Source organism: Diabrotica undecimpunctata, chromosome 3 (genome assembly GCF_040954645.1).
Source record: "Diabrotica undecimpunctata isolate CICGRU chromosome 3, icDiaUnde3, whole genome shotgun sequence".
Lineage (NCBI taxonomy): Eukaryota > Metazoa > Arthropoda > Insecta > Coleoptera > Chrysomelidae > Diabrotica > Diabrotica undecimpunctata.
The window spans coordinates 112,868,490-112,881,028 of record NC_092805.1 but is presented as its reverse complement, the minus strand read 5'-3'; the positions used below and the strand labels follow the sequence as shown (position 1 = coordinate 112,881,028).

Genomic DNA, 12,539 nt, shown 5'->3' with positions numbered 1-12,539 from the left:
AGATAACATCTCCCTAGCGAACTCCTCTGTTGATTGGTATAGTTTTGGTTTTCGCATCAATTTGTATTTTCATTGTAGCTTTCTTGTAAATATTGTGTATGAGCATTCTGTATCGGGAGTCTATCCTGCAGTTGTTCATAGCTCTCTCTATTGCCCAAAGTTATATGGAGTCGAATGCCTTTTCATAATCAACGAAGCCAATATATAAGTTCAAGTGATATTTATTGGCTTTTTCTATTAGAGTTCTGACTGTAAGAAGATGATCCGTTGTACTGTAACCTTTTCGGAATCCTGCCTGCTCTACCGGTTGATAGCTCTCGAGCTTCGACGTTAACCTGTTAGTTATTACTCTCATAAACAGTTTGTACATTTGGGACAGCAGGGAGATTGGCTTATAGTGCTTGAGATCTTCCCTGTCTCCCTTTTTGAAGAGAAGTATTATCAAACTTTCATTCCAATCATTTGGGACTTCTCCTCTGTGAAGACATTCGTTGAAAAGTTTTTTCAATTCTTTGAGAATAATTTCATTCCCCTCCTTCAACATTTCTAAAAGTATTCCATCTGGACCCGGAGCCCTATTGTTCTTTAGTTGTGCTATAGCTTGTTTTATTTCGAAGGATTCTATGTTAGGGAGTATTCCTAAATTGACATTCGTCATTTTTCTCTTAAGGTCTTCCTTTTCAGTGTTATCTGGGTTCTTGTTTGAGGAATATAAATCACGGTAAAATGCCTGAGTAACTTTTAGGATTTCGTTCTTTTCTCTTATTTCTTTTCCATCTTTATCCTTTAATGAGATTATAATAGGCTTTCCTAAGTTTGATCTTAAGCATTTCAGGCCTCGGTTCTTTTCTATTATTTTTTTCTACCTTGTTTTTATTATAGATCCTTAAATCTTCCTTTACTCCCTTCTTTATTTGTTTATTCAATTCTTTGAAACCATTGGTGTTTCGCTTTCCTTCGCTTAGAAATGTGCGTCTCTTTTCCATCAACCGTTTTGTTCCTTCACTTATTCGGTCTTCTTTATTTTTCGTTTTCTTTGCAACAGTCAGTCCTGATTTCAAGAGCTTTCGTTGCATTTCTTTATTAATTCTGTTCAAGTCGGAATATTCTTGTTGACAATGTTCTACAAATTCTTTTCTTAAGACTTCGCTGTACTTATCTCCCTTCTGTCGTATTTTAGTTTGATCTGTCTTATTACAACACTTATGTGCCTGTTTCTACTGGTTTTCGTCTGTTTAATAAGAATCCTTGCTCTCAAAAGGCGAGGATCGCTGTAAGTTGTGAATCGATTGAGAGCAGTTATATCTTCAAAAATGTCTTTGTTCTCACACAAAAAGTAATCGATCTCGTTTTTTGTCTTTTTATCGAGAGATATCCACGTCCATTTTCGGTTTGCTGGTTTCTTGAAGTGTGTGTTCATACACATGGCATATAAATTTTGTTGTTCTAAGAAGTTATATAATTTTTTTCCTCTTTCATTTCGTGTGTCATAACCATGCATCCCTATTTTGGTTTCAGTATTTTCTTCTTTTTTACCTAATTTTGCGTTGAAATTTCCCATAATGATGGTATATTTTGTATCATTTTCTTCTAATGCATTTATCAAATCTTCGTAGAACATTTCAACTGCTCTTCCTGATGTGTTGTTGTGGGAGCATACACTTGTATAACCTTGATCTTGGTTTTATTATCTAGGTCTATTATAATATAAGCTACTCTATAAGAAACACTTTTATATGTAGAAATGTATGATGTGAGATACTTTTGAACAATAAATCCTACTCCACCATATGTTTCGTCTATTTTCCCTGTATAGTATAAGCGATTTCCAGAGTTTAAATGGATGCATTGTTCGCCTCTTCTTTTCACTTCTGACAGTCCTACACTTTATCTTGGATAGTTCTTCTTCTAATTCGTGGACCTTTTCATCTTTAGCCATAGATTGGATTGTATGTGGCTAGTAGTAACTGTTTTTGTTTGTTCGTATCTATTTTGGCACGTTTTGTTGAGCTTGTGCCTCCCCCAGAATCCGTGAGGCTGACCGGTTTTCCGGTGTGGGATTCTGAGCTGCTAGCTCTATCCACCTGGGGTATCGTCCCATTTTGTTTTAATTTCAACATGTTGTGTTTTGAGGGGTATAATGCCATTAAAACACCACGCTTGCCGGACGGGTTGGTGAGTGTTCGCAGTATCACAGCCGGTTAAATCAGTATTTGATTTTCGCCTGCGAGTTTGTGGTACCGCATCTGTCAGGAATTGTATTTCTCAGCCACGGGCCACTAATAACACAGCTGCTGACTTGTGTCATATCCTCCGTTGATCCGCGGGTACTTATTTAGCGAAGCCTTATTCATACCTGTCCTGCATATCTACAGGAACTTTCCCTATCAGCCATTGGGACGCGCCGTGTCGGGGTTGAGGACTTTTCCGCCCAGTCTGTTTTGCACAAAGTACTGAAGGACCCCTACTTAGTTCAGCGTCCCTCCTCTACACAAGCTAAAACCATCACAGAACGCATCTTATGAAGCGCAAAATAGAGTTGAATGATTAATCATAGTCAATTCAACATCATGACGTCACCATATCCTTGCGTAGTATAACGGACTGAGGAGGAGGATATTGCACGTTGTTTTATGAAATTATTGTGTCATATCTTTGTTTATTAGTATCTAATGTAGTTTATATATTTTAGGCACTTATAGGATTTGGACCGGAAGAGGATAAAAAATGGTTATGTTGCGGTTCGGTGATTAGTGTGAATTTTGTCTTAACTGCAGCACATTGTATTAAATCTCTTCAGTAGTAAGTTTTTAAATATTAGTTTTTTGTTTAAGAAAGTTGTTATTTATTAGAAAAATATCAAATCGAGTATCAAAAATTTTCGCATCAAAAAGCATTTTCGGGTCGTGATTCGGTATCTTTCCGAATTTAGTTTTCGTCAGAGTTCAAAGATTATTCGATTATTTAGCTGGAGATTTAGAAAACAACTAATTAATAATAAACAGAGAATATTCTAGTAATTAATAGTGTATCTGTATATTTGTCAAAATTTAAATACGCACCAAAAAGTTTTGTAGATATCGAAAGATCATTTTCTACCTATAAATATATGTATACAAATACTTTTTCTTTTTTTCATGCTTATAACACGGTCTTTAGTTATAATATAAAAGCTTGTTGATGAGTACTGTAACGATATAATTTGCCTACCACATTGGGTATCACTTATAGGGGGCTGAAAGTGGGGACAGCAATTTCTGGGCTGGAGATAGGGTAAGCAAAAAAACCGAAACCTTTGCGAACGGCCACTTATGATTTGATTGTAGAGCTGGGTCGTAAGTAAGTGAATAAAGGAGGAACTGGGAGGGGCAACTACAAAGAAAGAAATCCAGAAAATACTTACATATATTTCCTGGGCAACAAAACACAAGAAGGTTCCTAAACTAGTTGAATTTGGGCGCCGTTTAAAAGAATCCCCTTCCTGGATAGAAAGAAAGGCTTTTCTTTCCTAAAAAATATTAAAAGGTAAACATTTTGTTAAAAAGTTTTTGGAATTGGATCAAAAACACTGTGCCACTTCCCGCTTCACTTTCCCACCATCCCAAGTGCATATTTATTTGACGCGCAATATTAAACGATATCAACATAAAAAGAAGGCAATTAGTGTTATTATATACAGTCCAGAAATGTTTATATTATCAATCTCAGAGACGCAAAAAGATTGAGAATATTTTTCGGTGTTTTAACATATAAAAGGAAATCTAAATGCTACAGTATACCCGAAATTTATAAGAGTTGTTTTTTTATTCGTAAGACCCAGGACTTATTGAGTGATGAAGAAAATTACTTAACTTATTTATATCGATTTATTTCTCGTTTTAGTGGTGCAGCCAAATGGGTCCATCTAGGCGATTTAGATCTTTCAACTGATCAAGACGATGCAGAACCGCAAGATTTTAATATAACTAGAGCAATTGCATATCCAAGTTATAATTCTTCTTTTAAATATCACGATATTGCTTTAATTCAATTGGACCGAAATATCCGTGTCAGTTCATATGTAAAGATAGCTTGTTTACAGACTGTGAAAAAAATGTATTATGGTAAGTAATTATTATATATATATATATATATAAATATATATATATATATATATATATATATATATATATAAATATATATATATATAAATATATATATATATATATATATATATATATATATATATATATATATATATATAAATATATAACTGTTTTGGATGGGTTGGAGTCAATAATAGGGCTATTGGTTAACTATTTTTTTATTCTCGAGCTTTCAATTGTGTTTACAATTATTATCAAGAGCTAAAAAAGACAAAATACTTACAAGGTTGAACTAAAAAGAAAAAACAATTTTTGTTAACTTACCAAATAAAAATTAGTTTGGTAAGTAAAAATCACTGCTTATATGTTCAAAATATTTAATATAAAAATGTTTTGATCTAACAAATGTTTCTCCGAAAATTTTTTATAATTTTGAAAACATTTTTTTTTAATATAAAAATAATTGAATTTATAAATAAGTTCAAATAGCAACCAATTACAAATAGCCTCAATGTCATAAATGCCAACATAAAATTTTTATTTTTGACAATTATATTGGCAAAAGTAAAACTTCGTTTAAACATTCTTTTTTGTTTAGTAACAAAAAGAAGAAGATTTATTCACCCTTGACAGATGTCTGAAACATTTGTTAGATCAAAACATTTTTATATTAAATATTTTGAACATGTAAGCAGTGATTTTTACTTACCAAACTAATTTTTATTTGGTAAGTTAACAAAAATTGTTTTTTCTTTTTAGTTCAACCTTGTAAGTATTTTGTCTTTTTTAGCTCTTGATAATAATTGTAAACACAATTGAAAGCTCGAGAATAAAAAAATAGTTAACCAATAGCCCTATTATTGACTCCAACCCATCCAAAACAGTTATATATTTGTTCCAAACGAGTCACAAGTACTTCTTTTTTCTTATTCTTACATATATATATATATATATATATATATATATATATATATATATATATATAGTAAACTTAAATATTGTGGAAATCTGCAAGAAAGACTCTAATGTGTATCAATTGTTTCGCCGAACGTTTTCGCCAAAGAGAATTAATTTGGCTTCTTCAGGGCTGAAAGAGAATAAATTATAATTAGCTACCATATATTATCTATTAAAACATTATTGATCTTACCGTAACTTAGAATTGTAGAGTTAGAATATTAAAAAACTTAGCTAGTAACATAGTGGTGTTTTTTGTTACTATGTGCAAAAGAAGTTTTTTTTTAAGGTTTGAAATGTATGGTAGCTTTGAACTTGACACGCAAAGGCTTACCCAAGGTTAATCGAAAAACCCAATGTAACTACATTTAAAAGGAGGTAATTCTTTGAATTGTCGGCAATAACTAAATTTTTTTTTTTTTTTTTTTTTTTTACCGACAATTCAAAGAATTACCTCCTTTTAAATGTAGTTACATTGGGTTTTTCGATTAACCTTGGGTAAGCCTTTGCGTGTCAAGTTCAAAGCTACCATACATTTCAAACCTTAAAAAAAAAAAAACTTTTTTTTGCACATAGTAACAAAAAACACCACTATGTTACTAGCTAAGTTTTTTAATATTCTAACTCTACAATTCTAAGTTACGGTAAGATGAATAATGTTTTAATAGATAATATATGGTAGCTAATTATAATTTATTCTCTTTCAGCCCTGAAGAAGCCAAATTAATTCTCTTTGGCGAAAACGTTCGGCGAAACAATTGATACACATTAGTCTTTCTTGCAGATTTCCCCAATATTTAAGAGTTTACTATTTAACTAATCTGCAAAGATTAAATTTCTTTTCTTTTCTATATTTATATATATATATATATATATATATATATATATATATATGTATATATATATATATATATATATATATATATATATATATATATATATATATATATATATATATGGATAAGTTTATAAAAGTTTAAATAAATTATTATAAATAAATTCATGCCGTGAGTTTAATTTTCATTAAAATTAGGTGCGGTATTATTTTTAGGCAGTATGACCGCCGTTGGCTGGGGTGTAACAGAATTTCATGGAGAACAAAATAATCTTTTACTATATATAAACATAAAAGAGGTGTCCACAGAAGAATGCAGCAATTCATATAGGAATAACACATCCATTTTACCACATGGAATTGATGGCGATACGATGATATGTGCTGGCGGAGAAAAAGGAATAGACACATGTGAAGTAAGTACTGCATATATATAAGAATATTAAATGTGATGCAAAAACCTAATTTAGATGACACTAGCAATAAACATAATAATATCCAAAATTAAAATAAAACCTAATTATTTTTTTAAACTTTTCTCACAAATATAGGATCTAACAAAGATATGTATAAGCATTACAAACATATTCTAGTGAGGAAATGAAAAATAACCATGTTAGTATACAAAAACTATGATTCGATGATCAGAATCGAGGAGTATAGAGGGATTGGGAATATGTCTGTAAAAGAGATTGATATTGGTATGATTCAAGCTAGAAACTTATGGATGCATGTGATGTTACTTGGTGAGCTATCCCCCATAGCCATATTCATAAGACCAAAAGAATGGGGATGCATTAACCTAATCTTAAGGAAGACTAATGAAACAAATAAGATAATTATTCGTATTTTTTTGCACTGTCATTTGACGTACCCACTACATAATATTCTTCTTTACTAACTCGTAAACTCCATAAACCATTACAATATTACTCTCACTTAAAATAATTTATGTTTTAGGGAGATTCAGGCGGACCACTTCAAGATAGTTATGGAGTAGGTATTAAAATAGTCGGAATTACGTCGTTTGGTAAAGCGTGCGGTCTCACTGAAAGTCCATCGGTATACACGAGAGTTTCTTATTACGTAGACTGGATTGAAAGAATTGTGTGGCCTGAGGAATATCAAAAAGCACATCCTTAAACCACGAGAGAGTAGAGTCAGTTGTTTTTTTTATTGTGATAATAATAACATACTGTATATTAATTAAAAAGTGAACGAAATTTCCTTTTTTTTCTTCCTTAAAGTTAAAGTGAGGACTGTAAAAGAGGAAGAAGAAGACAAACTTAACCAGCTTGTTAATATGACGAAAAGAATTTTATAGAAAAAAACGAAGACCATAAGGTGCTGGAATAGTGATGAAACGAGATACGTACGAAGTGCATGTAAGCACCCTCGGAGCGATACAAAACAAGAAAAGTCTCCAGCACGAAAACTAGAACAAGTCGGCCTTAGGGGGCAACTTCGACCCGAAACTTTTCCAAAGACCATCTCATACTAATAGCTTTTTTGAAATGTTGTGAAGATAGTGTATATGTAGATATAGAAATAAATGATAAACAGCCTACATTGTTAGTGGATACCGGAGCGACCAGGATCATTATACGGCAGACATTTTTAAACAGCCGTAAGAAATTTTTACCAACGAGGTTGCGACTGCGGACTGCTATAGGTGAAAATGCCAATATCCATAGAGAAATCTAGATACCAGAATATAAATATATCTCTGAAAGAATAGTAAGTGTAAAAGTTAAACTAAATGTCAAACCTCTGAATTTGATAACACTCTATGCACCAGAGAACAACAGAGATAACACCACAAGGGAAAATTTTTACAAATACCTTCAGACTGTAATAAACGAAACCCCAAACGATGAATACATAATCATTATGGGTAATTTTAACGCTCGTGTTGGCAATGTTATAGTTCAAGGAATAAAACAGCGATGTAATGAAAATATCAGAAACGAAAATGAAGACCTTCTGATGTACCTCTGCCGCATAAACAAAATACGTATTAATAATATCCTCACAAAGAACAATATAAATACACATTTGAAAACAGTAGAAGACAAAAATCTATGATAAACTATATTCTGTCGAATAGAGAGTTACAACCCTCTTAAATCTTAGATGTAAGAGCACTAACATCAGCAAAAATAGGAAGCGATCATAACTTTTTATTGTGCAAAATCCGAATGAAAACACATATATGTGATAACAAAACACCAGAATGCACCACAAAGATAAAAGTCGAAAATTTACAGGATGACTTCATAAGACACCTATTCCAAAAAAGAATAACCGAAAAAAGCAGAAATACAAATATCACAGAAAGTGATGGAGTCGAAGACAGCTGGGCAAAATTTAAGTCTAATATTTTAGCCTTGTCCAAGTTCTTGGTGAAAAAAATATAAATAAAAATAAATCATTCCCAAGGTAAAGAACTCCATGGTTTTGTAGAGAAGTGAAAGAAAAATGTAAAGAAAAGAAAAAAAGCTTATCTGAAACACATGTCAACCAAAACACAAGAGGCATACAATAATTACATTAATTAATAAGACAATTAGCAACGAAACACATGCACTTGTAAGAAAAATGATCACTGGGAACACTTTTCGAAAGAAATAGAACATGATTTTTACGGTCTGCAACAGGAAATATGGCGCTTCATAAGAGGTCAAAGAACGGAGGTAAAGGAACTAAAAGAACCAAAATATATAGAAAAGGATACGTCAATTGACTACCTAATAAAGCTCTATGCAGAGGAAGAACAAACGACGCTAGAACCGTAAACACCAGAAGTTACTACAAATGAAGAACTTAATATAAATGTACAGGAAATTTGGAAAATACTTGAAAACCAAAAGAACAGCAGGTAAAGACGGGATACCAAACGAATTATTGAAATCTTGTAGAGCAGCAATGACGTAACAATTAACAACATTAATTAATAAAATTATAAAACACAATAAAATACCGGAAGAATGGAGAACGAGCAAACTAATTCTACTATTCAAAAAAGGAAATAAAAAGCAGCCAAAAAACTACAGATGTATAAACTTGTTAAATACTATGCTAAAACTTTACGAATGCTAATAAATCAGAGGATAAGTTTAGCAGATGAACAACAAGGTTTTCGTAGTGGAAGATCGTGTACAGATGCAATATTCGTTATAAAGCAAATTACTGAGAAATCACTAGAGTATAATAGACTAGCATTTCTGTGTCCGATTGACCTAAAAAAAAAAACGTTTGACAGAGTAAGACTCAAAGATGTAATACATCTTCTGTATAATAGAGAAGTTCCCCTAAATATTATAAAAACTATCGAAAACATCTACCAAAATAACAAAATGGAAGTCAGAATAAATATACAACTTAGAGAACCTATAGAAATAGGCAGCGGAACAAGACAAGGAGATTCATTGAGCCCCATGCTCCTCAATTTGATCATGGATGAAATGATTAAACAAAAGTTAACAAAAAAAGAGGATACAGAATGGGAAACAAAAAAATAAAAATACTCTGTTACGCAGACGACGCAATAATGATAGCCCAAGATAAAGATATTCTACAAAGACTGGTCTACAGATTTAACATAAGAGCAAAATAATTTAATATGGCAATCTCATCGCAGAAAACTAAAACAATAGTAGTCAGCAAAGAACCAACCAGACGTAAAATAAAAATTGATGGCATCAGTATTAAACAAGTAATGGAAATAAAATACCTGGTAATTACACTGTCTAGCTATGGAGACCTGGGCAAAGATGTGACAGATCAAGTTCAAAAAGCAAATAGACTGGCAGTATGCCTTAATAACACTATATGGCGAAACAGACACATTAACACTAAGATGAAGTCAAGAATTTATAAAGCCAGTGTAAGACCAATAATGACATATGCCTCAGAAATAAGACCCGACACCCGTATCGTCAAAATAGCAAGAGATAAGTCACCAATCGGCCGAAGTATCAGACGACAGCGCAAAAGATGGAGTGACAACCTTCCATAGAGGTATTGATCTGCCAATAAACAAGCAGAATTGCTTATAAAGAGGAAGAAGAAGAAATGTGAATTGGAGCAGAAAAGTTTGTCCATACTGTCATAGTTGCTGACATCGAAGAGGATGTTATATGAGTAACAAACGTAACGAATATGAATGGATTTCAATTGGATTTTAAGAATAAGGTAATCAAAGAAGTTGGCCACGGTGAGGTATTTCATTGTTCACATTATGACAGCACTGTGCAAGCAGATACAGTTCTGTTTGCGAGAAGTGAAATGATTATAGAAGCGCTGCTACAAAGACTTGTGGAAGAGGGAATACCTGTTATGATGGAGTCTTGGAGTCATGCCGAGAAGGTTGGTCCAGGAATCAAAAATTGGAAAGGAATTGGTAATTTCTTCTAAAGAAATTCCTGTAAGATTTAATAATGTCAATGACTACCCAGTGACCATCAAGAGAGAGACAAAAGTAGGATCCTGTGCACCAGACGACAACATACGATAATTTTAACGGAAAATTCGACCAAATGTTGCAGTTTCTGGCTAGTCTCTAAGTCAGGTAGAGAAAAGAAAATTAAGGGAATTTCTTCAGCGGTATCGTGATATTTTCGTACCGAAAGGAGAAAAGACGGGAAGAACTACCGTTGTCAAATACAAAATTGATACTGGTAATAATAAGCCAATTCGAAAGCTGAATAGTGGCAGGTAGAAATGGACCCAGTAGATAAAGAGAAGACAGCCTTCACTACAGGATATGGATTGTGGCAATTCAGCGTTATGATATTTGGACTCTGTAATGCTCCTGCGACATCTAAGAGGGTTATGGAGAACGTTTTAAGGGGGATATCACGTGTCTAGTGTATTTAGATGATATAATCGTCTTGTGAGAGACTTAGAATATATAAAAAATATATATAAAAAATATATATAAAAAATTTAGAAAATGTTTTTAATCGACTTAGATATGCACAATTGATGTTAAATCCCAAGAAATACCAGCTATTTTAAAGTAAAGTTAATTATCTGGGTTGTATAGTCAGCAAAGAAGGAGTGGCCGTGGATAAAGGAAAAATTGATTTCATTAAGGAATGGCCCGAACCGACTGACAAACATCAAATGAGAAGTTTTCTTGGGCTATGCATTTACTAGCAGAGGTTCATTTAGAAGTTTGCAGATATTGCTAAACCATTAACGCGACTTACAGGGGAAGCAAACTATTACAGCTGGGATGAAGATTGTCAAACTGCCTTTGAAACTTGAAGAAGCATTTAATCATAGTAATAATATTAGGATACCCACTTCTAGAAGGAGAGTTTATCTTAAATATACAGTGTGGATATTAAGTCTTACCCCCCTAGTAAACTCCGTTATTTAAGACAAAGATGAAAAACGCTCGGACCCCTCAATTTTTATTTTAATAGAGGTATTTTATAACATAAAAAAAATTGTCACCCCTTTCATCCCCTTCACTTGACAGCTACCCCCTCAGATTTTTTAAACGGCAATGGGGGTCGTGCGATAGTTCGTTGGAAAGGGTTTGAAAAGAAGAATTCTAAAATCTATCACACTTTAACTTTAAGGATCTGTTTGTTAATAACGATTTATTGTTTGAAGATACACTTTGCGATACAACAATACAAAAGTAGGTACACTGGTTTTGCTTTAATATGAGACATTCGGTATAACAAAATTTATTTAATTTTCAAGTTATTTAAGACATATTAGTTTTTACGATAAAGCTACATTCTATTTAAATGGTCATGTACATCGACAAAATGTAAGATATTGGTCTGACGAAAACCCTCGATTGTTTCGAGAGTGTCATACTCATTTCCCACTAAATTAAATGTTTGGGCAGGTATACTAGGGGATCACATTATAGGCCCTTTTTCTATCGAAGGCAATTTAACGGGGGGAAGCTATTTTAATCTATTGGAAACACAAATAATTCCTGCAATTTATGATGTGCTTAGAAACAATCCAGGCGAATTCACCCAAGATATTATTTTCCAGCAAGATGGACTTCGCCTCATTACGATGCTGGCGTTCGAAATTTTTTAAATAATTTGTATTCGAGAAAATGGATTGGACGTCGTGGATTCATTGAATGGCCACCAAGATCACCAGATCTTACCAGATCTCCTCTAGATTTTTACCTATGGGGTTACCTTAAATCCAAACTGTATGGGAGCCAGTTGATGACAGTTGATGAACCCCGTCAAAGAATAATCGAAAAATGTGATAGGATTGATATGCAGACCCATAAAGGGTTAGGGAGGCAACGAAACAAAGAATCTACTTCTGCCAGGAAGTAAATGGAGAACATTTCGAGCATCTCCTGCAGTAATATAAGTTTTCTTTAGGGTAATTTGCCAGTTCCTTTAATTTTAAAGATGTAATTTAGTACATTATTTTTTGTATATTTTATTTTAAATAAAACCATTATGCCATACAAAATTTCAAACTTATACATTTTTGAATTCTTCTTTTCAAACCCTTTCCAACAAATTATCGCATGACCCCCATTGCTATTTAAAAAATCTGAGGGAGTAGCTATCAAGTGAAGGGGATAAAAGGGGTAACAATTTTTTATATGTTATAAAATACCTCTATTAAAATAAAAATTGACGGGTCAATTTAAGAGTTTCAAG

The 12,539-nt window shown here is 32.7% G+C and overlaps 1 protein-coding gene across 15 annotated transcripts in view; it reads left to right on the top strand.

Annotated features, from left to right (window-relative positions):
• LOC140437236 (clotting factor G beta subunit-like) overlaps nucleotides 1-12,539 on the top strand; it is a 227,683-nt gene that overhangs the window by 95,049 nt on the left and 120,095 nt on the right. For 8 of the 15 annotated variants that reach the window (XM_072526630.1, XM_072526628.1, XM_072526629.1 and 5 more), the window contains 4 exons: nucleotides 2,693-2,802; nucleotides 3,883-4,103; nucleotides 6,094-6,293; nucleotides 6,838-7,100. The exons of the other annotated variants lie outside the window; for them this stretch is intronic. In XM_072526630.1, coding sequence (XP_072382731.1) covers nucleotides 2,693-2,802; nucleotides 3,883-4,103; nucleotides 6,094-6,293; nucleotides 6,838-7,020 — 714 coding nt within the window. In that variant the 3' untranslated portion in view covers nucleotides 7,021-7,100. Of the gene's footprint in view, nucleotides 1-2,692; nucleotides 2,803-3,882; nucleotides 4,104-6,093; nucleotides 6,294-6,837; nucleotides 7,101-12,539 lie in introns of those variants that run through there. 15 annotated transcript variants of the gene reach the window in all.